Genomic DNA, 25,629 nt, shown 5'->3' on the forward strand with positions numbered 1-25,629 from the left:
TGACAGCTGGAGGCAAGTACCGGAGCATGGGGCGGGGCGCGGGTGGAGCCAAGTCCCCTTCTTGTGGAGGGGGCGCTCTCCAGGTGAGCTCCTTGTGGAGGACACGGGCCTTCACGCCCATCCAGAGCAGTGTGGACAATGAAGAGTAGTGCAGAGTGATGCCCACCTGCAGGGTCAAGCCACAGAGGCTGGGGGACCAGGCTGCTACTGCTGAAGCCACCCCAGAGCCCCAGTCCCCAGGATTATTCTCCCACTCCTCCCACAGTCCCGCCCCCAGCTCTACCCGGACCCTGCAAAGGTTCTGCCCCTGCTGTCACCCTCCTTCCACCCCATGCTCCTCTTCCACTGGGGAGACTTTTCACAACCCTGCTGTTGGAGTCGGCCTTGTTCCTGACCTCTCCTCCACTGCAGATCCCCGCCCTCCACTTTGAAGACCCGTCTCCTAGTTTCTCTACTTCTTACCACCCCTATACCCATGACTCCCACCCCCAGCAAGGCTGAACACAACAGTGGAGCTGGGGCCTATCACATGAGCCGTCATTTTTCCCCCTGCACCTCCCAACTCTGTGCCATCACTCATCTTGGAGCGCTCCCCACCCCCACCCTAGCCCCTTCTGCTTACTGCCTGGCAGACCATGTGGTAGTTGGTGAGTGTGATGCCTCCTGCAAAGACGGCGGAGGTCATGGCCATGTGGAAGCACAGGTTCAGCAGCATGTGCCAGCCCTTCCGGGACACATGGATGGAGCTGCCCCAGAAACAGTCTTTAATTAATGGGCCACCCACCCAAGGTCGGGCCCATGTGGTCTCAAGGCCATTGGGAGAGCAAAGGGGGAAAGCAGATATCTGTGTGCATGCACGTTTGTGAATGTGATCAAGGCCCGAGGGCAGGGAGGGCTTAACCCTTCGAAAGAGCCTGCAAACATCACGGAGACCCACTTGGGGAAGGGACACTGGCCAGTACTCAGACCCACAGCCTCCCCTCCGCATCTTCCCTTCCTTCAGGAGCTCCCACCTGTGGTTGAGGATGTAGGTGATGATGGTGGAAAAGAGGCAGAGCAGAAGCAGGGCCGTGCAGGGGTACACGACGGGATGCAGCCCTGCCCCAGAGCCCCCCACTGCCCTGGGGAAGGCACTCAGCTCCTGGAAAAAGAGCAGGAAAGAGGAAGTATTAGGAAGCAAGGGGTAGGGGCCACCTCGTGGAGTCCTGGCCAGTCCCCCAGACCATTTTTCTTCAAGCTCAGTCAGCTTTGGCCCCTCTTCCAACCAGGTGGGTAAACACTAAGTGCTGAGGCCGCACTCTTGGAAAGTCAGTGCCAGGTAGTGTTCGTCCTCTACCGCCAGCCAGTTCCACCCTCGTCTCTTGCCCCTCTGGGGACTTCTCTCAGCCTAAAACCCAGAGATGATGAAAGAGGGGGAGGTTTCTGTCTATAATCCAGGTGCATGCCTGCTCAGGATCTGGGAGAGTGGGGTGCGAAATGTGGGGAGGGAGAGGGACCTGGAGAGGAGTGAGCGAGCAGGGTGACCAGAAAGGAGAAATGTTCCCAGATTTTTCCCTCCCTTTAACAGTCTGGGTCTCAGAGAGCACAGATGTGAAGATCAGGCTGGGGAGTTCCAGATCCATCTCTCGGGATGAATGGAGGCAGGACCTGGCTCCTGAAAGATGAAAAGGTGTGGGGGAGGACCAGAGGGGCATTTGCCCATGAATTCCACAGTCATGAGGCCCGATGAGGTTGTTCTGCTTTCTGTAGTTCTCTGGGGGCCCCAGTGATCAGAATACCCCAACCCTTACCCCTATCCCATCCCCCCCCTCCAATTCCCCAGTCTCTGTCCTCTCGAGCTCCCGCCCCCAATCCCACTCACCATGAGCACGGCCACATTGCCCAGGTGCTGGCAGTGCAGGGAGCTGACATTGGGCTGGCTGGAGCGGAGCTGACAGCCCTCGGAGCTCCAACCCCCGGGGCCCCCAGGCCCATCCTGGCTCCACCAAGCTGCCACAGGCTCAGCCCCCTCAGCCCAATGCCGAAGCGAAATGGCCACTGGCTCGGTCAGGTTGCCCACACCGCAGCCACCTGCAGGGGAGAAGTAAGTCCACCCAGGTAGAACAAGGCCGTGAGGAGGTGAGGCGGCTCATCCTACAGCAACAGCAAGACAGCAACGGCAGAGCCCCACGAAACCCGTGGGTGGGGCAGGGTGTGGGCTGGGCTTGGGAGGTACCAGGGAGACCCAGGAATGAATCAAAAAGCACTGGGAGGTGACCCATTCTAAATGCCAAATGAGCCGTGGCTGGGGACAGGGAGAGAAAGGTAGAAGGTAATACTGAGGGAGAGGGAGGGAGAAAAAGGTGAAGAGAGAACCCTTTTGGAATTTGACAAATCTGGGATATAAATTCCAATGTCTTCCACGGTCCTTCTCTAGCAATCCCTTCCTTGAGAGGATGTCTCTGTCCCTTATCCTCCTGGGAAATGATCAGGAGCCACTGCCCTCGTCCACCTCCCTCAGGGCCTTAGGGGACGCTGTGGGTGAGGGAATGGCAGGTGGCAGGGGCCCCAGGCAGACACTTGGGAGCACTCCATGCAGCACAGGGGAGTTCAGTCCCTTACTGGTTCCTGCAAAGATGACAGGGGTGGCCACACCACGCCTCTTGCCAGGCCCAGCAGCTCCAGGGCGGGAGGTGTTGCCGTGGCTGCGGAAGAGGCGGCCATTTCGGAAGACCAGCAGTTGCAGGGTGCAGTCTGGGGGGACAGGGGGAGCCAGGGCAGCCGGAAGGGACGAGAACAGACTGGGCGGCAGCTGGATGGAGGCCAGGGCCACGCTGTTCTGGGGGGACATCGGAGTTCCTCAGAGACATCTGGGAACCCCTAGGACTCTGAGGTCTTCCAGTTTTCTCCTCCCCGCTCCCCTGAACCTCTTTTCTGGATCTGCTTCCACTCACCCCACCCACCCCCACCAGGCACCTGCATCAAAGCTCAACCACCCCCTCGGCCGTTCCCCAGTGCCCACCTTGATGTGGAAAGACGACAGAGAAATGCTGGGTCTCCCTGTGGTACAGCGGAAGCGGAGCTGCTGATCAGCCAGGGGCTCAGGCTCCGGTGAGGGGTTCTGGCCAGGGCCCCCGGGCCGCATGCCCGGCGCCCCTGCCTCCCTTCTCTGGAAGGCTGTGCAGGTCAGCCCCACGTAGCCATGTGGTTTGATGAGATAGGCCTCCAGTGCCACATTCCTTGAGTTCTAAGGACAGGGAGCTTGTCAGCCCCCTCCTCATCTGAGATACAGCAGCTTTCTCTGGGCCTCCTGCCTGCCACTGCCCAGCCCCTCTCAGATTCACTCAGATTCACTCAGGCTGGGCACCCCTACACCTCAGTCCTGATTGGCTTCTCAAGGCCTGGCAGTGTGACGTGTGCTGTGGGGTCTCCCCAGCCCCTGGCCATGGCACCCTCCTGAGACCCTTCCTCGCCTCGCACCCTGGCTTGTACCTTGCTTGCCCCTTAGCAGGTACTAGTTCTGCCACCCTGGCCAAGCTGCAGAGCAGGGTCCCGTCCAACCTTACACCGCCCAGGGTACCTAGCGTGGGATCTTATATGACCAAGATGCCCTGCGGCAGTTGTTAATGGGTTCACAGCCCACCACAGGCAATGTCACCCTCTTCTTAGGGAGCAGGAGTCTCCGTGACGCCTCATTGCATCACAGGGCTGTGGCCCTGCTTCCAAGCCTCCTCTTACTCATGCCTTGGGCTCCTTTTCCCCTTCCTCCCCTTTATTTCCATTGGGCTAGCGTTACAGCTCCAGTTCCCAACCATGAAGTCTTGCACGACTCCTCCCTGTCATCAGCCCCCTTCCTCCCCTCTGCACTGCTGTGGACAACTCTGAATTGGATTCCACACACCGGTCAGGCTCAGAATTCTTGCCAGCCGGGCCCATGGCTGGTGCATACTTGGAGGACTTGCTGCCCGAAGACAGGAGCATTTCCCTCCTGGCAGGCAAGGGCTGACCCCAATTGCCTCTAAGTTACCTCCCAGGGCTAGGCTCCCCAAGAAGCTCCCTCCCAGCTGACCCACATTACCACGGAGATGTGCTGGGCGTGGGGGCTGAGGGCAGCCCCCCCAATGCGCTCCAGGGCGCCCACGATGCCACTGCAGGCCTTGTCCTCACGCTGGGCCAGCCACAGCAGGTGCTCGTCCACCAGCATCAGATTGCTGGCCATGTCCACCATCACTTCCACCAGCTGGCAGGGGGCAGAGAGTCACTGAGGGCAGAAGTGGGGTCTGGGGCCTGGAGGCTGGGGCACAAGAGGCTTGAGCAAATGGGGACTGGTTTCCAGGGACCCCAGAAGTCAGGTTGAATCTCACCTCTTTGATCTGGTCAACGTAACCCAGAAATTTCTGGATCATCTGAGCCACATAGACAACATCCATCATGTCAGAGAAGCTGGCTGCCTCGGCTGTGTACACTCGCAGCTGGTGAGCCAGGGTCAGCGCGTTGGAGGCATTGATGGGCATCTGGGAAGATTGAAGGAAGAAACGAGATGGTCCAGTTCTGCTCCTTCTCCCCCAGGACTGCCCCTAGAGGGCCCCCTTGTCTGTGCTGATGCTCAGGGCCGCAGCGCCTGGGGAGAAGGATCTGGCCCACCAGCTGGGTCTAATCAAGACAGGAGGCACATGTAAGGAATGGACTCATCAGGACTCAGGGCCGCCCACTTCTAACACCACCGGCCTAAGGATAATGGGACAGCCTCACGCTGTCCTTGTCTTCCCCCTTCAGGCCGCCCTGGCTGTGTTTGAGAATAAAGATGCTTGGGGTGACCCTGGAGGGATCTGAATGCCCTCGAAGGAGAAAAGCTAGCTGAGAGCCCCTCACTGCTCACGCCCACAGCAAGGAGGAGCAGCAGGGCCACAGCCATGAGGGGGCTCCCCTTCCCAGCCCCCAGAACCAGAGCTGACGGGTGTCCCCTGCCCCTCTTCTCTCCTGGCCTCACCAGCACGAAGGTGTAGAGCACCCGGGTGATGTCGTTGGTGTACAGACAATGGGAGTAGTCCCCTGGCTCCCAGCGGCCAGCTCGGTCACACCGGCGGGAGGCTCGGGTGCCTGGGGCACCCCCACTCAGGGGCACCGAGGTGAAGGGGTACTGTAGGCAGGACTGGTAGGCTGTGATGCCAGCCAGAGTTCGAGGCCACCTGGGGGCAGACGTGGGAGGTTGCTGATCCCCCAGGCTCCTCAGAGCAAGGCTCCCTCCTCTGCCCTTAGACCTGGGATGCTGAACCCCTTTAGGACCTGGGGGGTGGATTCAGAGAGAGAAAGTTCGGACTGGCCTTGGAGGGGCTCCTGAGCTCTACCTTCTCTCTGAGTCCATGTTTGCTCAGACATGGAGCCCTGACTTCAAGCTCCTTACCCTTTCTGGGCCTGAGTGTTCTCAGCTGTCCATGGGGAGGATAGTACCTGCCCTTCCTCATGGAGACGCCCAGGGGTATATTAAAATCTGATGTTCCTTGTGGGTGAATTTCATAAACTATTAATGCAAGGAAACAAGACAAACAAACAAAACCCACCCAAACTTTTTGTTCTGCACAGCGCATGTCAGATGGGGTTTTATACAAAAAGATAAGGTCTCTGTGAAAACAACAGCGGGACAGTGGAGCTGGGGACTTAGAGCGGATGGGGAGCCCCGCCCCCGCCCAGTGTTCTCCGACGACGACGCGCGGGGGCGGGGCGGCAGAAGGCACCGCACCTGAAGTCCCCGCGGTTGTTGGCGACTCGCTCAGCAGGGCAGTAGGAGGCGGAGGTCTCCAGCACCACAATCTCCACCTTCTTGCTGGCGTTGCCCTGCGCCGTGGACACGGAGCACTCCCACTCCCCTGACGCCCACACGCCGATGTGAGACAGGGTCAGCTCGCTGCGGGCAGGCGGGCGGTGCGCTGGCTGCGAGGCACTCTCGGTGGCCGCGCCACCCTCCCTAAGCGCGCCCCCCGCCCCAGGCCCCTGATTGAGGGCCTGCGGGGCAGGGCTTCAGGGTTCCGTCCTCTTTAACGGAGAGGGATGCGAGCACACACTCCCTCAATTCCCACTGGCCTTATGGTACGGTCTCCCTGAGTTTCCATTTCCCCACCTTTCTCACGGACTACTAAGACCTCCCCTGCAAGTCTATCGGAGAGACTCGGTCCCACAGTGGAGCTGAGAGTCACTGCATACATTGTGGAAGCGCCAGAGAAACCTCAGGTATCATCCTTGTTTTTTTCCTACCAGACGCTGAGTCTCTATCCCCTAGCCAGACCATTTACGACTCAGCCCAGGGTTTCCAGAAACACATCGGCACACTCTCAGGTACATGAGCATGCTCTCCAGCCCCCGTCCGAGCAGGGCTCCTTTGGGGAGCTGGGTGATGGGCACGGTGGCCTTCCCCACCCCCACCTTGGGCTGGGAAGGGGCAGGAGGGCTGGTACCTGGTGATGAAAGTGCAGTCGTGGATGAGGCTCTCTGCCAGGAGGATGCCCGCCTCCTCGTCGCCTTCCAGGGGGGCCCGGTTGTGGTACCAGCGGATTCGAGTGTCATTGCCCAGGTAGCTGGCGGAGCACTGGAAGGGCAGCCGGTCACCCTGGAACACGACTTGGCGCAGGGATGGGATGAGGTGGTGCGTGTGCAGCTCCAGAGCCCCTTCTGTGGGAGGAGACATGGGGGGGGGCATCAGGCACCAGGGTGGGACAGGCCAGCCTGGGCAGGGCCAGGCCCCATCTGACGGGAGCTCCCCTTGAGCTGGGGAAGAAAGGGTGCAGGAGAAAGCCTCTGGAAGTGAGAGCACAAGAGAGGAACAGGTGGGCTTTGGATGAGCAGATCAAAGTGCTCCTTTCCAGGGCACACTTGTAACCCCAAGAGGGGGACCAGATGAAAACATAAGCAAAGCAGCTGTCCCCAAAGAAAGTCTAGGAGCACTGACGGCTGGAGAAGGAGCCCTGAGGGATCTGAGGGAGAGGAGGCATGCCCTGGAGAAGGTGCCCACCACCCCATAACACTTAAGGCAGAGGGAGCCTGGAACCAGCGGGGGCCCTTCTGGAGCGCTTCTGCACCAGGGGGCAGGTGTGCAGGGGGAGGCTGTGCTCACCACAGCGCAGCTGGGCTTCCTGGAGGCCCCCCAGGGCCTGGGCGTGTAGGGCACTGGGGTAGGCACAGAGGGTGCGCTCGGAGAGCTGCAGGGAGCGATTCCGGGCCCAGGACAGCAGCCAGCGGAGGCGACAGTCACATGTCAGGTACTCAGTGCCAAGATCGCTGCAGAATGGGGAGAGGAGCCACAGAGTAGAGCAAGGGAGTGTGGATTCTGGGGGGTTGGGGGGATGGAGCCCTGGGAGAGACTGAGGCTGGAAGGGGCACATTCGGGGTAGTGTGCACCACCAGCCTAGCCCTAGTGGGAAGGCAAATATGGCGGTGTCAGCCGTCGCCCGTCCCACCTACTCATAAGGTCGGGCGCGGTGGTCATGATGCTCAGGTGTGTCCTTCCTGGACAGAGAAAGGATGTAGGGCTCTGAGTCCTTGGGCTGGGAACAGATACTCACACCACCTTAAGGGCTGGCAGCTCATCAAAGACCCCAGGTTGCACACTGGAGAAGATGTTTCCAGATATGTTTCTGTAGGGGATAGGGGAGAGGGAGCCAGGATCTTAGGGTCTTCCTGGGCCAGAGGAGGGAGTAGTGAGTGAAGGGAATGGGGCGGGGAGGCTCTGAGGGTCTGGTGCTGCCTCCTTCCTCCCAACCCCTCCTTTGGGGTGAGCCGTCCCTCCCCCTCCTCCCCACTAATGGCCCCTCACTCACAGACGGAGAAGCCTGGGGAGGCCTTGGAAGGTCTCAGACGTGAGACAGCCAATCCGGTTGTTGGAGAGATCTCTAGGGGGACACACACGACGTCAGCAAGCTGGCCACACGGGAGCACACGGACCCACTTGTGCGGGACACACGTGTGTGGCCGGGGCTTATGTGGGGATCGGGAAGAACAAGGAGATGGGCTTCAAGTGTCCCCCCTGCTGCCCTCCCCCATACACTGTGCGGGGAGAGAGGTGCTGTGAGTCGGGAGACAAGAAGAACAGTTGATCAGTTGATCATGGGATCCAGGGGACCATCTCCAAGAATGGGGAGGGCTGGGAGGGCTTGGGAAGCCAGACATGCCACTCACAAACGCTTCAGCTCCCCCAGGCCCAGGAAGGCACCAGGCTGCACCGTGCTGATGACGTTGTTCCTCAGGTCCCTGTGGGAGGCAAGTGGGGGCCCTCACAGCTCTCCCGCTCTGGGGGCCTCATGCTCCGCTGGGACGGGGAAGCCTCATTTTTATCAGCAGTGCTGGCAACTGGATTTTCTTCTAAATGTCCTCAGCCCTCGTGAGGCGGTTGGATGAAGGACCTGACCTCTCACACAGGTCTACTTGCCGCACCCCTTCCCCCCACTACCATCAAGGGGTGCTGGTCAAAAAGATGTCAGGAAGAATAGAGAAGCCAAGAGATGGGATGGGAGCCCCTGGGATGAGGAAGCAGAACATGGTGGAAACAAGGATTGGGGCCAGCACTGAACTAGGAGCCGGGAGGCCTTGGCCATGTTGCTCCAATCTGAGCCGCCAAGGATCTCACAGGGGCTGCTCTGAGAGCCATTTGAAAATGGGTGCTAGGAGCACCTGGGTGGCTCAATGGGTTAAAGCCTCTGCCTTCGGCTCAGATCATGATCCCAGGGTGCTGGGATCAAGCCCAGCATTGGGCTCTCTGCTCAGCGGGGAGTCTGCTTCCTTTCCACTCTCTGTCTGCCTCTCTGCCTACTTGTGATCTCTGTCAACTAAATAAATAAAATCTTTAAAAAAAAGAAAAGAAAATGGGTGCTAAAGTCTTTTTTTTTTTTTTTTTTTTAAGTCTTTTGTAAATTACTATACAAAAGTAAGACCTTCTGGAGTCCGGCATTGGGGGGTGGTATTTCCACGTGTTGATCTCTCTATCCAACCGGTGAGGAGACACAGAATGAAGCTGATGACCACCTGGAGGCCCATCCCGGCCTCTGACTCCAGGGCAGAACTATAAATCCTCCCCACCCCCACGGTGGCCACTCATTCTTCAGATGGGGAAGGCAAGGCTGGGGACGGGTAGTAAAGCCTTGTTCACCTGCCTTCCCCCCAGGTCTCCCAGGAGCCTGCAGTGCTGAGGGAAGGTGGCAAAGGAAACAAAGTGTCTAGGCTGAGCTCCAGTAGGTCCAGACAGAAGGTGGTGCCCCTCCAGGGCTCCACGGGGCCAAGCCCCCCCCACCCCCCACACCCAGGAATGAGGTGCAGGAGAGGCATCAGGCCAGCTTCTGTCCCAGCATCCTGGTGCTCAAAGCAACCACATGACCAGATAGCAGCCCTCCTCTCTTTCATCCTCAAGGTCCACCTGAGTCTCTCCGGAGCCCAACCAGCACGACTGCAGCCCCCCAGGGCAATGCAGCAGGAAGCCTCACTGCTCAGCCAGCCCGCCTCCCCTCCTGGGACCCTGGGAGGTTGGCTGCAGCCTCCTGGCTTGACTCTGCTCTCCACCTGGGGGCTTAGGAGGCAGAGCGCAGGGGTGGGGGGTTCCTGAGTAACCAACCTGTTGCAAAGAGCCTGTACAGGAAAGAGGAGATTGACGGATATCTGTGGTCAACCTGTTTTCCAAGGCCCTGCGACCCTCCAGCCCAGGCTGGCACCCTGGGCAACTTGGCCTTGCCTGCTAAAGTCTCAGGGATATCTCTGGATCCTGGGCAGGAGGGGGTTAAGTAGCCACTCCCAGCTCTGGGAGAGGAAATGGGTGTCCAGGACAGGGAGGTGCCATCCCACCAGGGGGCCTGTTTTCGCAAAGCCAGTCTCAGCTGGGGACAAAAACACCCTGAGAGAGAGAAATGAAACACCCTCATACCAAGGAGTTGGTCTCCATAACCCTGAGTCCCTTGAAAAGAAGCCAACAGAAGGAGCTCCATCCCTTCCCTAGAGAAGGGATGGCTTCCACACCCAGGCTCGCTGGTGGTGCACCACCAGCAGGGAATGTGCAAGAACGAAGAACCTCGATGCTCATGCAGCATGGAGACTGGAGATGGACGGGGTTGGTGGGGGTTGGGAAGAAGCACCCAGCCTGCTCTGGGTTGCCCCTCCCGCCAGCAGCCCCCTTTTGGTTCCCCACTCTCATAGCACCCTCCTCTGGTGCTGTTCCAGCATGTGCCCCCTGGCCCTGTTGGGGTCTGGCCATTCTCAGGGCTCTGCCTCCCACCCCCACGCGGGGGAGGGCAGAGGGAAACACATTCCTCATTGTGTCACTTCCCTTCATGGGCTGCCAAGGGGTTGAGGCCGCAGCCCCCCGCCCCTTCCCTCTCCACTAGCTGTGTTTATTCTCATTTCCTCCCCGGCCCCCCTTGAGAACCCCCACCCCGCCTGCCCCACTGATGCTCTGCAGATGGGAGCAAGGCGGCCACTTGGGCCCCAGCCCCTTCCTGCCCTGGATTTCCTGCAGCCCAGAGCCACGCCGGGGCCCTCTGAGAGGGAAGCTGCCACTAAGCATTGGCATGCCTGCCCCCTTGCTTCCCGCCCACAAAGTGGCTTCAGGGGTGACCCAGGCAGTGCCCAGATGGGCCAGTCCTGGAGTCTTCTCCTGAGGGATACAGGCCAGGGGCTGCTCACTGGGCTGAGCTCTCAAAGCCTGATGATGGGGTTCTGGTCCCTAAGGTAGGGGGAAGCCGGTCTGGGCTAAACCCTCCCTAGCAGCAGGAGAAAATGCTATCCTAGAGCCTGGATTTTTTTTTTTTCTTTTCTTCTTCTTCTTCTTCTTCTTTTTTTTTTTTTTTTGACCAGTAAGGTCCCTATAGGTTGGTGCTTCTTGCTATGGACTCCTGTCTCAGAAAAATGCACTCTACCCAACACTGTGTCCATGATTTCAAGGGGCCTGTGGAACCCAGGAGATGCACCCCTGCCCTAGATTGTCTAACCTGATCCCTTCACTTCTTTTTTTTTTTTAAGATTTAAAAAAAAAACTTTAAGGAAGTTCTGTACCCAGTGTGGGGCTCGAACTCACAGCTCCAAGATCAAGAGTTGCACGTTCCACTACCTGGGCCATCCAGGTGCCCCAAGATCCCTCCATTTTTTAGGTGAGGTCATGAGGGCAAACAGATGTCTCAGTGATGTGGAATCTCTCCTCTTCTCCCTGTTCCCACAGAGCCCAGGTCTTGGAAGCTGGGAACGGTGTGGTGTGTGAACAGAGCGTCCCCTTCCCACCACCCCTCCCCCAACCCGGAGCAGGGTACCCTGACTCAAGGCCCCTCTCCCAGTATCTAGGACAGTGTGGAAGGGAGGGACTCTATGGCAGAAGTCGGGGCGGTGGCGGGGGGGGGGGGTTGGTGGTGTTGGGGGGTGTTGGGAGGGTGGCGGGGCCGGGGGGGGGGGGTGTTCCTGAGAGCAAATCACACCCTCCATCCTTCTTGGGAAAGCTGAGCTCAGGAAGCCGAGTGTAAGACGGAGTGTGTCAGCCCAAGATTAAGAAAGTGTCCTTCATAAAGACTGAAAACTTCTGCTGTCTGAAGGACACCATCCAGAAAGTGAAAAGCAACCCAAGGAATGAGAGAAAATGTTTGCAAATCATATATCCAATAAGTGACTCCCATCTAGAATATACAAAGAACTCTTCCAACTCAATAATAAAAGGACAAACCAGCTTGGAAAAAAAAAAAAAATGGGCAAAGGATGTCCATAAACATTTCTTCCAAGAGCAGATACAAATGACCAAACAATGCCCGAAAAGATGGTAGACACCATTAGTCATCAGGGAAATGCAAAGTGAAACCACAGTGATATCCCCTCGCAGGCGCTAAGACCGTGATCAGAGAAAAACGGGCCACAGCACCAGTTAATGAGGATGTGGAAAGACTGGACCCCTTCTCCATTACTGGTATAAAATGGTGCAGCCACCATGAAAACCAGTTTGGCAGAGTTACCGAGGGACCCAGCAACTGCATGCCCAGGAACATATCCAGGAGACACGAGGGAACAGGCGCACGAAAACCGGAACAGGAAGGGTCGCAGCCCCAATGTGGAAACTTCCCGAGTGCCTGTCACCTGATAATGCATTTGGGCTCTATTTGCACAACAGACTTTTATGGAATGAACTGCTGATCTGTGCTATAATCTGGATGGAGCTTGAAACCATTACGCTAAGTGAAAGAAGGCCAGTTATAAAAGATTACATATGATGTGATTCCACTTAGATGAAATGTCCACAAGAGGCAAATCTATAGAGGCAGAGAGATTAGTGGTTGCTTAGGGCTGAGTAGGAGGGGGAGCGGGGAGTGGCTGCGGCCCATGCCCGGTTGCCTTCCGACATGATGAAAATGTTCTAAAATTAGACGGTGATGGCCGCAGGACTGTGTAAATACAGTCGGAGCCGTCGAAGGGCACGCTCTAAGTGGGTGGACGTTCTGGGATGTTAATTCCATCCCACGAAAGCTGTTAAAGAGTTGAGTTTGCACGCCAGAGTGAGCATGTGTGAGGGTGAGCCCCGTACCACGCCTGGACAGGGTGGGGTGGCCCCAAGTCAGCTCCCTCCAGCCCCCCCAGACCTCCCTGCTTGTGGGTTCAGAAACCAAATTATAGGTTTGGAGGCCGCAGAGCAGCTTTCCCTGGGCCCTCCAGGACTTCCAAGCCGGCCAGACCCCTGCGCAGGTACGGAGGGTGTGGGAGAGGATGTGGCTGGAGAAAACTGAGATGGTCCTACCCCTGGCCGGGCCCCTCTTGTCTCCGATATCAGGTATTTATTCAGCAACAGGTATTTAATAAATACCAACAGGTATTTATTCAGCACATACAGAATGCCAGGCACTGGGGCTACAAGCGTGGACACAAGGTCTGTCCCCAAGCCCACAAGCCTCCCCTTCCCAGCCCTCGGAGGCTCCCAGCGTCAGCAGCCTCTCTGCTGCATTCTTCCCTAGTGCGAGCGGGGTGGGAAGGGGCGGAGGATGGGGCCGGGCGGCCGTACTCACGGCCCGCCCATAGATTAATGGAAACCACCTGGCGGGTGAGAAGCACTCCACCCCCAAAACCCCCCTCCCTTGCCATCATTCCCATGAGCATCTGCTTCTAATGAGTGCCCCAGCACCGCTGCATACCAGCCCCCGGGGCTCATTAATCTCATTAGGCAATGACAAATCATCCCCGGACTGACCAGGCTCCCCTCACCAGGCCCTCTCCTCCCAGGCATGCAAGGGCCTGGGGGGGGCTCGTGTCCGCACAGAGCCACTTGCTTGCTGGCATGCCCAGTCTCTCTCCCTTGGCCTGGGGGCTGTCTGTCCCGCGGCCCACTTGGTCCCCAGTCTGGGGGATTTCACTGTGACCGGGGCACCCTCGGAGCCCAGGAACGTCTTCGGGTGGCCCACTCCTTGTTGAATGTGCGTGGTGGGGGATGTGGGCGGAGATGGCCGCCACCAGATGGGTGGGCCATCGGAGAGTCCTTTTGGGACTCTGAATCCACGGTTCAGCTCCAGGACTGCCCACTCCCCCTCCGGAGGCTGAGGGAGCTCTGGGCAGATCCCATGCAACGAGGGGCTGCAATATAACATCTTCCAACTTCAAACCCTTCAGAGAAGGGAAGGGGAGAGGTATTTACCGAAAGCCCACGCCATCCCCATGACAGCCTGTCTGAGTCCCAGTTGCTCCCTTTTCCAGGGGAGAAACCCCAGGCTTGGAGAGGCACCCAGAAAGACAATGACAGAGGCAGGATTCAATCCCAGGCCTCTTTGACTCTAAAGGGAGTTCTGTGCCCTTCATCGCCCACCCCATCTCCTCCACCTCAGAAGTCTTTCCTCTGGGGGACAGACAGGCTTGTCCATGCCTGGGGCTGGTGGGATATGGAGGGGAGGGCCCAGAGACAGGGTCTCACGCCCATCTGAACGATTCTGTACATGCCATGGGCTGGCCGTGAACCTCTTCTCAGCTGGACCCCGTCTCAGGTTTTCTTACTGGACCCGCGTGGCCGATAGAGCCCCACAAGGTCGGCTCCCCTCTCCAGCCTCTCTGGAGCACCTGTCCCCCCCTGAGATCATCTCAGGCACATTCATACACGGCGCCCTCTCTCTATCCCTCCCAGCCTTGAGGCCCCTCCATGCATTAACTGGGACCAGGCTGACCTCCCCCACCACACACATTTAGACTTGACCCATTTTCAAAGACCAGAAGGGCGCTCAGCACAAGGAGGCAATGCTGGCTTTCTCTGTGGCCCAGACCTTCCATTTCAATTATTAGGCTAGGCCCCAACCCTCCCACGGGACTTGCCGCTCACAGACTGTGGGATGTTAGGCTGCCCTGGACTCAGCTGCCCAAGCCTGGGTGTCTGAGCCTGACAGGACAGAGAGATCAGTGTTTCCTGGCACCAACGGCACGCCAGGCCACAGCGTCTCATTTGTGATGAATAGGCCCACAGTCTCGGGGTCATCTGGTCCACCGGTTCCCAACCCCGGATAAGCATGAGAATCGTCTGCATACCTTGTAAAAAATTCCCAGGCCCCTGCCGACCTGATGAATTAGCATCTCTGGGAGGGGGGCACAGGGTCTCTCCCCATCCCATAGCAGGCCAGTGGTTTTGATGACTAGCTTTATGTGTCCGTTCAGCTGGTGACAGCACCTTGTAACCTAACCAAACACTAATGGAGGCATTACGGTGAAGGAATGTGTAACTGCAGTGGACCTCCACAAGCAGCTGACTTTAAATAAAGGAGATTACCTTACCTTGGAGAACATGGGTGGGCCTCACCCAAACAGGTGAAGGACTTAAGAGCCAAAACCTGAGGTTTCCAGGAGAAGAAATTCTGTCTGGAGACTAAAGCATCATCTCCTGCCTAACTTCCCAGCCTGCTGGCCTGTCCTTCTACAGATTTTGGATTTGCCAGCTCCCATAATCACACAAACCCATTTCCTTAAAATAAATTTCTTTATAAAGAACTAATATAAAATAATTTCCTTGTGTCTTTATATAAAGATTCACACACACACATCTCCTATTGCTTTTCCTTCTTTGGAGAACCTGACTGATACACTGGTGATCAACCAGGCTGGAGATCCTGCACTCCTCCGGTCTGAATCCCTCCAGATTCTTCCCTCCCTTAGACCTTGGGCTCAATCATCTGTCAATGAGGCCTTCTTTGACCTCTCTACACAGCAAGGAACAGCACCCTCTGCTCATAGCAGCCTCCCCCTACCGCCATTGCCTTCTCCCCCCCTTACCCTGCTTTGTTTTTCTTTGTAGACTTATCTCCTGGTACACATTTATTTGCTATAACTTACTGTGGAGGGTAAGTTCCCTGAGGGCAGGTGCTGGGTCTGTTGTGTTCACTCCCAATGCCTAGAACAGAGCTCCGCACCCAAAAGGGGCTCGGTAAATATCTCTGGAATGAAGGCCTTGGAGGATCCCTAAAAGAGCGGGGCTTACCCTCAATATTCTGAATTCTCATCTGTCTCCTGCCCCGTGCACCTGCCACGGCATGTGATTTAGCTCTTAGTCATTATTCCTTGACCGCACTCTCATTTTTCTCTGATCGCCTCCCAGGCTTTGGAAGCACATGCTGGGCACTGACTTAGGTCCCTGCTGCTGGCAAGATTCAGTACATGGGCACGGGTGGGAAGGAAAGGACCTGCTTTTCTTCTCCATCTGGAAGTTGACCCTCATGAGACTAGAGGAGGTGAAGTGGGGAGATCTGGTGGGTATTGGATGGATAAAGCGAGAGGGTAAAGCTGGGAAGAGGTCAGTGGGACCCCAAGAGGCTCAGAGCCATCTCGTTCGTGGTAGTGAGAAAGGACAGCGAGTCTGGGCGTGACAGGCTCTGGTGGGGCTGAGCAAAGGCGTGGGGGCAGCTACAGTCTGTCATCCTGCAAAGATCCCTGGAGAGAGCGTGTGGCTTCCTGCCACTCAGCCCTCGGAGACCAGGCTTGGCCTGAGTGCAGGAATCAGAGCTCCCACAGGCCTAACCGCTTGTGGGGGATAAAAACTTTCCCGAGCTGCTGGTGGCCAAGGAGACTTTGTAAGAGCAGCTTGGTGGCGGCCCTTTCTCCCCATCTGGACCACCAGCTCTGTGAGCGGCAAGGCAGTTGGACGAGGGACCTGGTCACGGAGCTGGGTGCACGCACCACCGTCAACATCCCGACACCCCCCCCCCAGCCCAGCACACCCCAGAGCAAAGACAGCACACTCTTCCTTTCCACCCCAAACATGGGTTTGCCCTTCCACACCGCCACAAAGCCAGCCAGGCCACTGAGCTCTCCTCCCGGCGCTGGAGTGTGTGGACAGGTTTTCCCTTCCCCTGTGAGTGGGCTGTAATGGAGACGACCTCACAAGACTGCTGTCACGGCTGAAGACCTACAGTCCATGTCACGGACAGACCGCCTCCCAGTTACCCTCCAACTGTCCAGCCCTCCCCGCTCAGTGCTGTCCCTCCTTTGGGTTTCGTGGAAACCCCGACCTACTCAATTCTGGTACACATGGCATTGACGGTCTCCGCTAGACCGTGAGCTTGGGCTCTTTGAGGGCAGACTTCCACCTTATTTTTCTGTATCCCCCATCACACCAGATCCACGCCTGGCAGGCAAAATGGCAGACGGGGTGGGGGGGCGGAGGCGGGCAGCAGGAGGCTTGCTGAAAGATTTGGGAACCCTCAGGGTGGGAGCAGAGGTAGGAGACAGGGCAGGGGCGAAAGCAAGGATCAGGCTCTGGAGGGACAGAGGCTCAGGTCTCCTGCGGAGGAGACAGGACCCAAGGGTGGATTCTGGAGCAGGCCAGTCGAACAGGGAACTGAGGGGTTGGTTCGGTCCCCTCCTTCAGCAGGTTAAGTTACTTGCCCTCAACGCTGGGGAAAAAGCCCCTTCTGGCCAGCAGAGCCCTTGAAGTCCTGAGCCTAGTGCCAGCCCACCTGGGCCCATAGGGATGCAGTCCCAAAGCACGGCAGGTTGGGTGGGGGCCCTGTGGATGGGATCCACTTTCTCGACCCTTAGCCCAGGGCACTAGCCCCATGGGGCTTTGTTTGTTGATTTGTTTGGGGGTGGGGTTGGGGAGGAGGAAAGAGGCCTCAGTCACACCCAATCATCCTCAGCCCTTTATGCCGGGCCCCCAGCTGGAGCAGGGAGGTGGCATCTGGCCAGCTAAGGGGCTCAGCTCTCACAGCTAAGTGCTCATTAAAGAGCGTTAATGAACTTCCCTGAGCCCCATCATTGCCTAGACCAGCCAGGTTTCCCTGTACTTTTCACTGCTGTCACTGGGGAAGGAGCTGGTCCCTCTCTCTGTAGCCTCCACCTGGTGGTCAAGTCCTGGGCAGGGCTCCCGTGGGTCTGACTCTGGGCCTCACTTAGCCAGCAGGTTCTGGGGTTGAGGGGCTCCCCTCGGCACCCAGGGGTCCTCACCCTGCCTGGACTGACTTCCTGCCCATGACCACCAGCCCCCAACTTTGCCCCCCTTTGCCCCAGCACTTACAGCTTCTCCAGCAGGGACAGTCCCAAGAAGGATCCGTTCCGGAGCGCAGTAATCTTGTTGTTGCTCAGGAGCCTGAAGGAACGGAAAACACAGGCAGGAGAACATGCTGTTACAAGCCAGAAAGTGTGGCTGGAGAGGGGGTACGGTTTCCTCAGTACAACCATATTCTTTTCTGTATCAGTGGCGCCCCCTGAGGTTGTGCGAAGCAGGAGCCCCACCCTCCGCTCGCGATTACAGGAAAGAGCCAGTGAATGGTTCAGGCAGCCTGGATAGCCCACTGAGCCCCTAACCAGACATTTCACCTGCCCTGGGTTCCCCCATGGCCTGGATCTGACTTAGGGCTCTGCAGGCAAGCAGACTGAGCAGGGGTCCAGGTGCAATGCCCCCTTTACACCTTGGACCCACTGGCCTGAGCCACAGCACCCTCCTCCTGCCCCCTGGGAGGGGGCAGCCCCATATCCTGAGGAGAGTGGGAGAATGGCCCGAACTGGGTCAGAGCTCTGCCAGGTGGAACAGGAGGCCGGGCAGGTGGGAGGAGCTGTCCTTCCTTGCGCCCCACTCTGTGAGTGGAGGACTTCACAGAAGGGGACTCTTCCCAGCCCTCAAAGGCCCTGGCTCAGAGGGACCGAGCACCCTTGCCTCCCCAAGCCTGTCCATGGCCTTGACAGAAAACTGAGACAGCCCGGGGCCTGGTAGAGGAGGCCCAGGCCTCAGCCTTTGCCTCTGCCCACTCGGAGGTTCTGTTTATTTATTTGTATTTAAAAGGGGGAGGAAAGAGGCCCCAAGCTACTGACTAAACCCACTCTGCCCACCCACTTAGCCTTTCTCTGCCAGACTCCCTCCCCGGGAGGAGGAAGTTCCATACCAGCCAAAGGGCTCATCCTTTGAGTTAATTGCTTATTAAAACACTTTAATGAGCCTCCCAGCCCAAACTCTTGCCTGCTCTGGGCCGAGACAAAGGGTTTCACTTCTTTGCTCTTATTGGTGGACATGGGACAGTCAGAGGTACAGGTCTGGAAACTCCTCTCGACTGGGCAGCCTCTGGGATGCACAGTAAAGGAGATCTCAAGTGCGGGGTGGGGACAAGGCATGCAAACAGCTCTGTCCCCAAGCTTACTGGTGAATTCAAGGTGAATGTATCAAGACAGGCGGTGAGACGACCCTAGACATCTGACGTTCCAACCAGTCCATCTTCAGGAAGCTCTTGGAGAACATACAATAGCCAGGATGGAGGCAAGAGTGGAAGGGGGGCTTCCTCCCTTCTAGGCTTTCCAAACAGACCCCTACTACCTATCTGGTCCCCTCCTAACTGTCCCTCCAACACTGACACTTCCTAGTAGCACCTGAAGAGTGATTGTGTGAAGGGGATGTGGGGGCGATGTTGGGTTTCCAAATGGCACATTCTCTCTCTCCCTCTCTCTCTCACTCACACACACACACACTTACACACAATCTTGACATTTCCAAAAGTTCATCACAGTTGCCATTACATGAGTCATTAGAACTCACATGGCCCCCTTTATTCCCATTTTACGGATTAGGAGAATTTTAATTGGCATTATCCATGGTGGTAAATCCTAAATCATCATGTCAGTTCTCAGGGCCTCTAATGGTCTCATTCAGGCCCTGGGGTGGGGGAGGGGGGCTGCGGTGGCCCCCTCAGTGGGGACAGGCTCCTGACAGTGTGACTTTTCAATCAAAGCCCGCCTCACCTCAGCTCTGCTTCAGCTCCTTCATATACCCGAGGAGTTTGAGGCTCAGAGGTGGCATTAAATGTCAAAGGGGGTGAAAGGACCCCTCAGTATTTTGAGTAACATCAGAGAGGTGTCCTGAAGGGTCAGGAAGAAAGGTGGAGAAAGGGCATGTATTTCAACCTTCCCCGTGCCCTGGTCCCAAGGGTCTCTCCCAGGGACTGTCCCCTTCTTGGTTTGTGGGGATGAGGCTGGGGGAGGGGAGGGAGAAGGTATGGAAGGAGAGAGGGACAGGGCTGCCAGATGATCACAGCGTGCGCACGCACGCACACGCACACACGCACACGCACGCACGCAGGAGGAAGCCAGAGGATATTACTTCTCAAACCTGATTACACACCTGCGAAAGGGAGGGAAAAGTATCTTATTTCCCGAGAATCTGTCTGAGGATTCTAGTGTGAGAAACACTGACTTAAGAAATGAAAATCTTGGGCGCCTGGGTGGCTCAGTGGGTTAAGCCGCTGCCTTCGGCTCAGGTCATGATCTCAGGTCCTGGGATCGAGTCCCACATCGGGCTCTCTGCTCTGCAGGGAGCCTGCTTCCTCCTCTCTCTCTGCCTGCCTCTCTGCCTGCCTCTCTGCCTACTTGTGATCTCTCTCTCTGTCAAATAAATAAATAAAATCTTTAAAAAAAAAAAAAAAAAAAAAAAAAAAGAAATGAAAATCTTATACTAGGAAAATACCTTTTAGTAAATAATCATCTCAAAATCACCTGCAAAATATTCTTGTTTAAAGATTATTGAATGGAGGGGTGCCTGGGTGGCTCAGTGAGGTAAGTGTTGGCCTTTGGCTCAGGTCATGATCCAGGGGTCCTGGGATGGAGACTTGCATGGGGGGCGGGGGGGGGGGCGCTCAGTGGGGGGTCTACTGCTTCCACTCCGTCCACCCTTCCCCCCTGCTCACCTGCTCCCTCTCATGCTGTCTCCCTCTCTCAAATAAATAAATAAAATCTTTAATTTTTAAAAAATAGATCATTGAATTGAAAACAGAAAATTTTTAAAAATCCTCCAAAACCCAAACCTCTGAGATTAAAACCTGGGATCCTAACTTGAGAATCCTGTCCACACAGGTCTAAAAAGTGGTGTTGGGGTACACCCCACATTCTTCAGACTCTTCAGCCTTTAACCCTTGAACACCTTTTGCATACCCCTAAATTCTTTAACCCAGAGCTGGTCAGTGGACGTACGATGATGTGAGGTGAGTATATAATTTCAAATGTTTTGGTAGTCATATTTTTTAAAGTTAAAAAATTAATTCTAGGGACGCCTGGGTGGCTCAGTTGGTTAAGCAGCTGCCTTCGGCTCAGGTCATGATCCCAGGGTCCTGGGATCGAGTCCCACATCGGGCTCCTTGCTCGGCAGGGAGCCTGCTTCTCCCTCTGCCTCTGCCTGCCTCTCTGTCTGCCTGTGCTCGCTCGCGCTCTCTCCCTCTGTCTCTGAAAAATAAATAAAATCTTTAAAAAAAAAAAATTAATTCTAATCATGTATTTTAGTTAACCCAATGTATTGAAGTTCTAATTTCAATATGTAATCAATATGTGAAATGATAAATCACAGTTTCCTTTTCCTTTTTTTCAGTACGGAACCTTTGGGATCTGTGTGTGTTCTACTGTTCCAGCACATCTCAGTTCAGACCAGCCATGTGACAGGTGCTCAAGAGCCCCATGTGGCTAGTGGCTTAACCCTCACCTAGTTTCCTTGTGGTCCCTGGCTCCCCAGGAGGAAGTCTGGGTTGCTTGTCGGATAGGAGGCAATCAGGGTAGGGTGTGTGTGTGTGTGTGTGTGTGTGAGAGAGAGAGAGAGAGAGAGAGAGGGAGCAGAGCACAGGGTTGGGGACCTGCTCCTGATGGCAGGTGAAGATTAGCCTTTTGCCCAGAACAAGAAACAACTCATCTCTTGGTGTCCTATCCCCCTCTGGCAGCACCCCCTCTCCCCCCACAAAGTAGCCACTTTTGTGCTGGGGAGAAGCAAGGCGTCAGCTGCAGCCCACATTTCTAGCTTGACTAACCCTGTGCAAACCCCAGCCCATCAAGTCTGGAAAGGAGATACTTCTCTGTGGCAGAGAAAAAGTCCTCAATCCCCAACTCTCTCTAAGCCATTCGCAAAAGCAGGGACACCAGGCAAATACCCGTTCGTTCTTCTCCTCCTAATGGCCCCCCCTTCTTCCACATTTCCAACTCCTGGACAAACTTCAGGCAGATATTTCTATGCTCCCAGCCCCCCAAAACCCAGAATTGGATCTTTCGGCCTTTACAACGTAGATGGGGCTGAAGAAATTTTTGCTTGAGACCCAGACTGGTCAGAGAATGGCTTCAATTGTGCCAGTGGGTTCCTCTGGCACAATTCAGCTCTGGGAGCTGCCCCTTGTGGGTCTGGGGGTGGGGAGGGCAATGATTTGGGGCAGGAAGTGCTTGGGTCTGGCGTTGTTTGGGGTAGGTAGGAAGCTGGCAGTTACTGGGAGTAGAGGAAAACATACACAGGGCCTCGTCCAATGGAAGAAAAATGTTCCCACCATGCTAGACTGTCACATGGGACAGAAGCTGGCAGGGTGGCCTTAACCATGGGGCGGGAAGGAGGGAGCCTTCGCCCCATGGTTCTGTCCAGCTTCGCAGACACAGTGCCAGCTTGGCCCCCTCCGAACTGCCCTGCCACCCCGACTGGACAGCTGCTTCCTAGGTCGGCACCAACCCCTTGCCCTGCAACAGCACAGGGAGCCTGCCAGGTGGATTTCCTTCCCAACCACGCCAGCCTCTCCGACCTCTGGCTCCCCCAGCCCGGCATCTCCAGCATTCTTCCCTCCCTCCCTGCCTACCACTCCAACAGCATCAGATTTTCACAGGGAGGGGGGCAGGTCCCTGGAGTCCCCTGTTCTCTAACCCTTGAGTCTGAAATCAGGCCAAGGAGAGGGGGCACACTGAGTCCATTCCAGAACTCTCTCCCAGCTAGGGTCCTATTTTAGGGAAGAGAAGCAAGCAAGCGGAGTGACCACTAATGAGGCTGGAGGCCAAGGGAGCGAGTGGCTGGCGTCTATAGAGAGGCCCTGTGGCCTCTGGGCAGCCACAGGAACTCACCAGATCCCAGCCCCACATCAGAGATGACCCTGCACCGGTCATGTGGGCACTACTCCGTGGGACATGGGGCCAACGCATGCCCCAACCAAACTGTTCTCTCGAGTGCTGGAAGACTCACGCATGTCACGCCCCACCGCCGCCCCCAACACACACATTCTGCTGTAACACACACAGATCCAAGGACCTCACGCCTGGACACTTGGGGACGCAGCTTCTGCAGGGAATCTGAGCCTGGAGTTCAGGGCATTGCCGGGGCCCTCGGGCTCAGGAGGACCTGTCTCTAACATCTGTTGCTGGCACCTTAGCGGTGCCTTAGGGAGACCATGAGTGGGGGGGTCTCAGGCCCACAGCCACTCTGAACCAGCCCGTGAAAGTGGACTCCCAGCCCTTCCTGCAGGCATAATGCCCAAGCCCTCTGAGCATTTCCAGGGCCTGTAAACATGTCTGAAACCTACAAAAATCTTCACTGCTTATGAAATAGGAATGCTGTATAATTGCGATGAACACTTAAGTACATAACAACCAAATTTCAAGCTATGTCAATGAGCAAGAACTGTTTCACTTCATGAAGGAGGTGGGTGCATTCCTGTGTGCTTGATATGACAGTAAGGGTCTCCAAAAAGGAAACTGCCTCTAGTCCACAGGCCCCGCCCCGACGCACAGCCTCCGGCTAAAGGCTGCCCTCCTGTGGCTTCCCTTCCTTTCCGGTCTGCCCGTCACATCCATTTAGCCTGATCCCCAGGGGACTTACCTGGTGGAGAGGACACACAGCACAGTGCTCCCAAACTTCCTCAACATCCCTTCCCTTGGCTGGAAGCCTGTCCGCACAGCCCTGAATACCTGCATTGAAGGAGACCAGGTAGGACCTTCCTTTCCTTCCCCATGCTATGGGGGCTGTGTCTGGATATGGCCTCTGACCTTAGCCTTGAAGCTCAACTGTCCAGGCAGGGCCTGAGGTCAAGGTCAGGAAAGAAAATAGTCTTGGAATGGCTCCTATGCATGGAGCCTTCTTGTCTTCTTTTTTCTAACCTACGCTCTCTACAAGGGCACCCCAGCTTGGTTGTGAGGAGGCAGGACCAAGAAATCGGGGCTGAGATGGGGAGGACTAATCTGAGGGAGTCTGCAGCCTGAGAAGAGGGGCTCGGGGTATTGGTGGTCGGTGGCTGGTGTGTCTTGCTAGAGATCTGGGGTCCCCGCACTCTAGCTTGAGTGCATGGAATCAAGTCTGCTGTGATCATTCATGCCTAGGTACTCATTCAATCTTCAAGTCTACACTAACGCCTATTGTGTGCTCGGCCCTGTGCGACACAATGGTACTACAGACATCACTGAGACGTGGGGTCTACAATCCTCCATTCATGGAAGGTGGAGGGACATGTGTCAGACCGGATGGCATGTTTGTGTGTATATGTCCACTTGATTCAAGGAAGCTGGGAAGTTACTCCCAATCCGCCCTAACTGCTTCTCCAAACATGGCCTAAAATCTCAGGCCAGGTGGAGTCACGATTTTGGGTGAAGAGTGGATTTCTTTTCAAATCCAAATAAACCTGAAAGGATCAATTTGTTATCAGTCTTTTCTTTTCTTTTCTTTTTTGAGAGAGAGAGAGAGAGAGAGATCACGAGCAGGGGAGAAGGGCAGAGAGAAAAGTAGATGCTTAACCGAGCCACCCAGGTGCCTGTTATTAGTCTTTTACACTCAAGTATAAATTAGTCCTTTAATCTTTGCACCACAGAATTCTCCCTTGGGAGCCCTGAGGCCCTGATCCTGTCCTGCTTTGTGAGCCTGTATCCAGTCTCCACGATGAGATGAGACCTATGGCCCCTGAGGTCAGACACCAGCTCCCTCACCTCCTGGCGCTGGTGCAGCAGAACAAAGGGACCAGGGACCAGTGTCTGGAGGCACAGAGCCCCAGGCAAGGTGGAGGTGGTCCAGGACAGGGCTCATGCTGAACCCTGGCTTTCTCAAGTCATAGAGCAGTTTCCTCCTCCCTCCACTCCCCTGCCCCTACTCTGTCGCCCCTGCTCTGCCCCCTGCCTGGTCAGTCAGTCTTGGCAGAGCTCAGTCTTGACAGCATGGAAACAGCACCCTTGCCTCCACAGTACAGCCCTCCTGAAACTTCCCCCTGCCCCCTGTGGGTGTGGTCCTGAAGTTGTGGTGCAAGAGAGGGAGAGAAGCACCAGGACGATCTTTAGAAACCACACGCCCTGGGTCCCTCGGATTCTGAATACTCTGTGCAGACATTTTGTCAGAGGTCCCCTAAATACACACGTGTTTATTAGATTATCTGCCCCTTTTCCCTGGCTTATGTGTCCATATGGAGGAAGAAGATCACTATCTCCCCTGCTCCGTCCCCAGGGATGAGGTCATCATGGGAAGAGGCTGACCCGGGACCAAGAGCCGTGGGGTCTGGCTAGTTGCTGTGTGATCTTGAGCAGGTCAACCCCTCTCTGGAGGTTTCTTCTTAGTAAAAGAAGGGTCTGGACCGAAGACTCCCACTTCTTATATTTGATGGCTTTTCCCATCCTGGATACTGGGTCTCCTGGAGGCCGAAGTCTAAAGTTTCTGCCTCACCACACAGCAGGCACAGAGCCCTAGGTGGGTGGGTTGGGGGGGGGCGGCTCTCAGACTTTCCCTTCCCTTTCCAGCTGGGAGATGTCTGGCCCCTCAAGTTCAGGCCGGAACTCCTCCTCAGTCCTCTCTCCGCCCCATTCGCAGCTCCTCAGTGACAGACTGGTTCCCCTGCCCCTCACCTGCTCTCATCCATCTTGCACACCCCTTCCCTCCCCTCTCCCATGGTCCCTCCCCACTCCCAGGGCTAAGGAAGCTGGGTCCTGGGAGGTTGCCCGAGTTAGCTACACTCCACCGTTTCTCTGCTCCCCCACCCCCATTACCCAGTCCTAAAAGCAAAGGAATGTTCTGGAGTTTGGGAAGGATGGGGGCCCGCCAGAGGAGGGAGGAAGGGGAGGAGGCAGCTTTGTCCTGTCAGTGTCTGAGCTCTAAATAGAACAGAGCGCTGGGCTGGGGGAATGAAAATAAACAGCCCCTCCAAGCCGCCCCTTCCGAGCCGTTACCGGACTTTCCTTCTAGTTCCTCAGCCCAGTGCCATTTCCCTCTCCTCTTCTCCCCTGCTCTCCTGGTGGGGTGTGGGGGCAGGGACCTCTAGCTCAGGGTCACAAAGGAGTGAGGAGTACTGGTCCAGGCCGTGTGGCACTGGGGAGCTCATCGCCCCTCTCTGGGATCTGGTGAGGAGAGCCCACCGGAGGGAAGGACATGGAGCAACTCCGAGGTGGTTGGAACTTCTTCTCCTTCAGGAAAGCATTCTTATCCCCATGATTTCTCCTGTGGCATAAGCT

The 25,629-nt window shown here is 56.3% G+C and overlaps 1 protein-coding gene across 1 annotated transcript in view; it reads right to left on the minus strand.

Moving 5' to 3' along the window:
* The window catches only part of ADGRA2 (adhesion G protein-coupled receptor A2), a 34,375-nt gene that overhangs the window by 3,434 nt on the left and 5,312 nt on the right, over positions 1-25,629 (minus strand). Inside the window, exons 2-17 of the mRNA XM_032329285.1 lie at positions 17,456-17,527; positions 8,149-8,220; positions 7,791-7,862; positions 7,536-7,607; positions 7,088-7,251; positions 6,432-6,645; positions 5,720-5,884; positions 4,970-5,168; positions 4,344-4,493; positions 4,058-4,219; positions 3,002-3,226; positions 2,602-2,818; positions 1,862-2,070; positions 1,014-1,141; positions 623-746; positions 21-166 (exon numbers count right to left, since the gene is read on the minus strand). Of these exons, the coding sequence (XP_032185176.1) occupies positions 21-166; positions 623-746; positions 1,014-1,141; positions 1,862-2,070; positions 2,602-2,818; positions 3,002-3,226; positions 4,058-4,219; positions 4,344-4,493; positions 4,970-5,168; positions 5,720-5,884; positions 6,432-6,645; positions 7,088-7,251; positions 7,536-7,607; positions 7,791-7,862; positions 8,149-8,220; positions 17,456-17,527 (2,391 nt within the window). The remainder of the gene's footprint in view (positions 1-20; positions 167-622; positions 747-1,013; positions 1,142-1,861; positions 2,071-2,601; positions 2,819-3,001; positions 3,227-4,057; positions 4,220-4,343; positions 4,494-4,969; positions 5,169-5,719; positions 5,885-6,431; positions 6,646-7,087; positions 7,252-7,535; positions 7,608-7,790; positions 7,863-8,148; positions 8,221-17,455; positions 17,528-25,629) is intronic.

This window comes from Mustela erminea, chromosome 21, assembly GCF_009829155.1.
Source record: "Mustela erminea isolate mMusErm1 chromosome 21, mMusErm1.Pri, whole genome shotgun sequence".
In the NCBI taxonomy this organism is placed as follows: domain Eukaryota; kingdom Metazoa; phylum Chordata; class Mammalia; order Carnivora; family Mustelidae; genus Mustela; species Mustela erminea.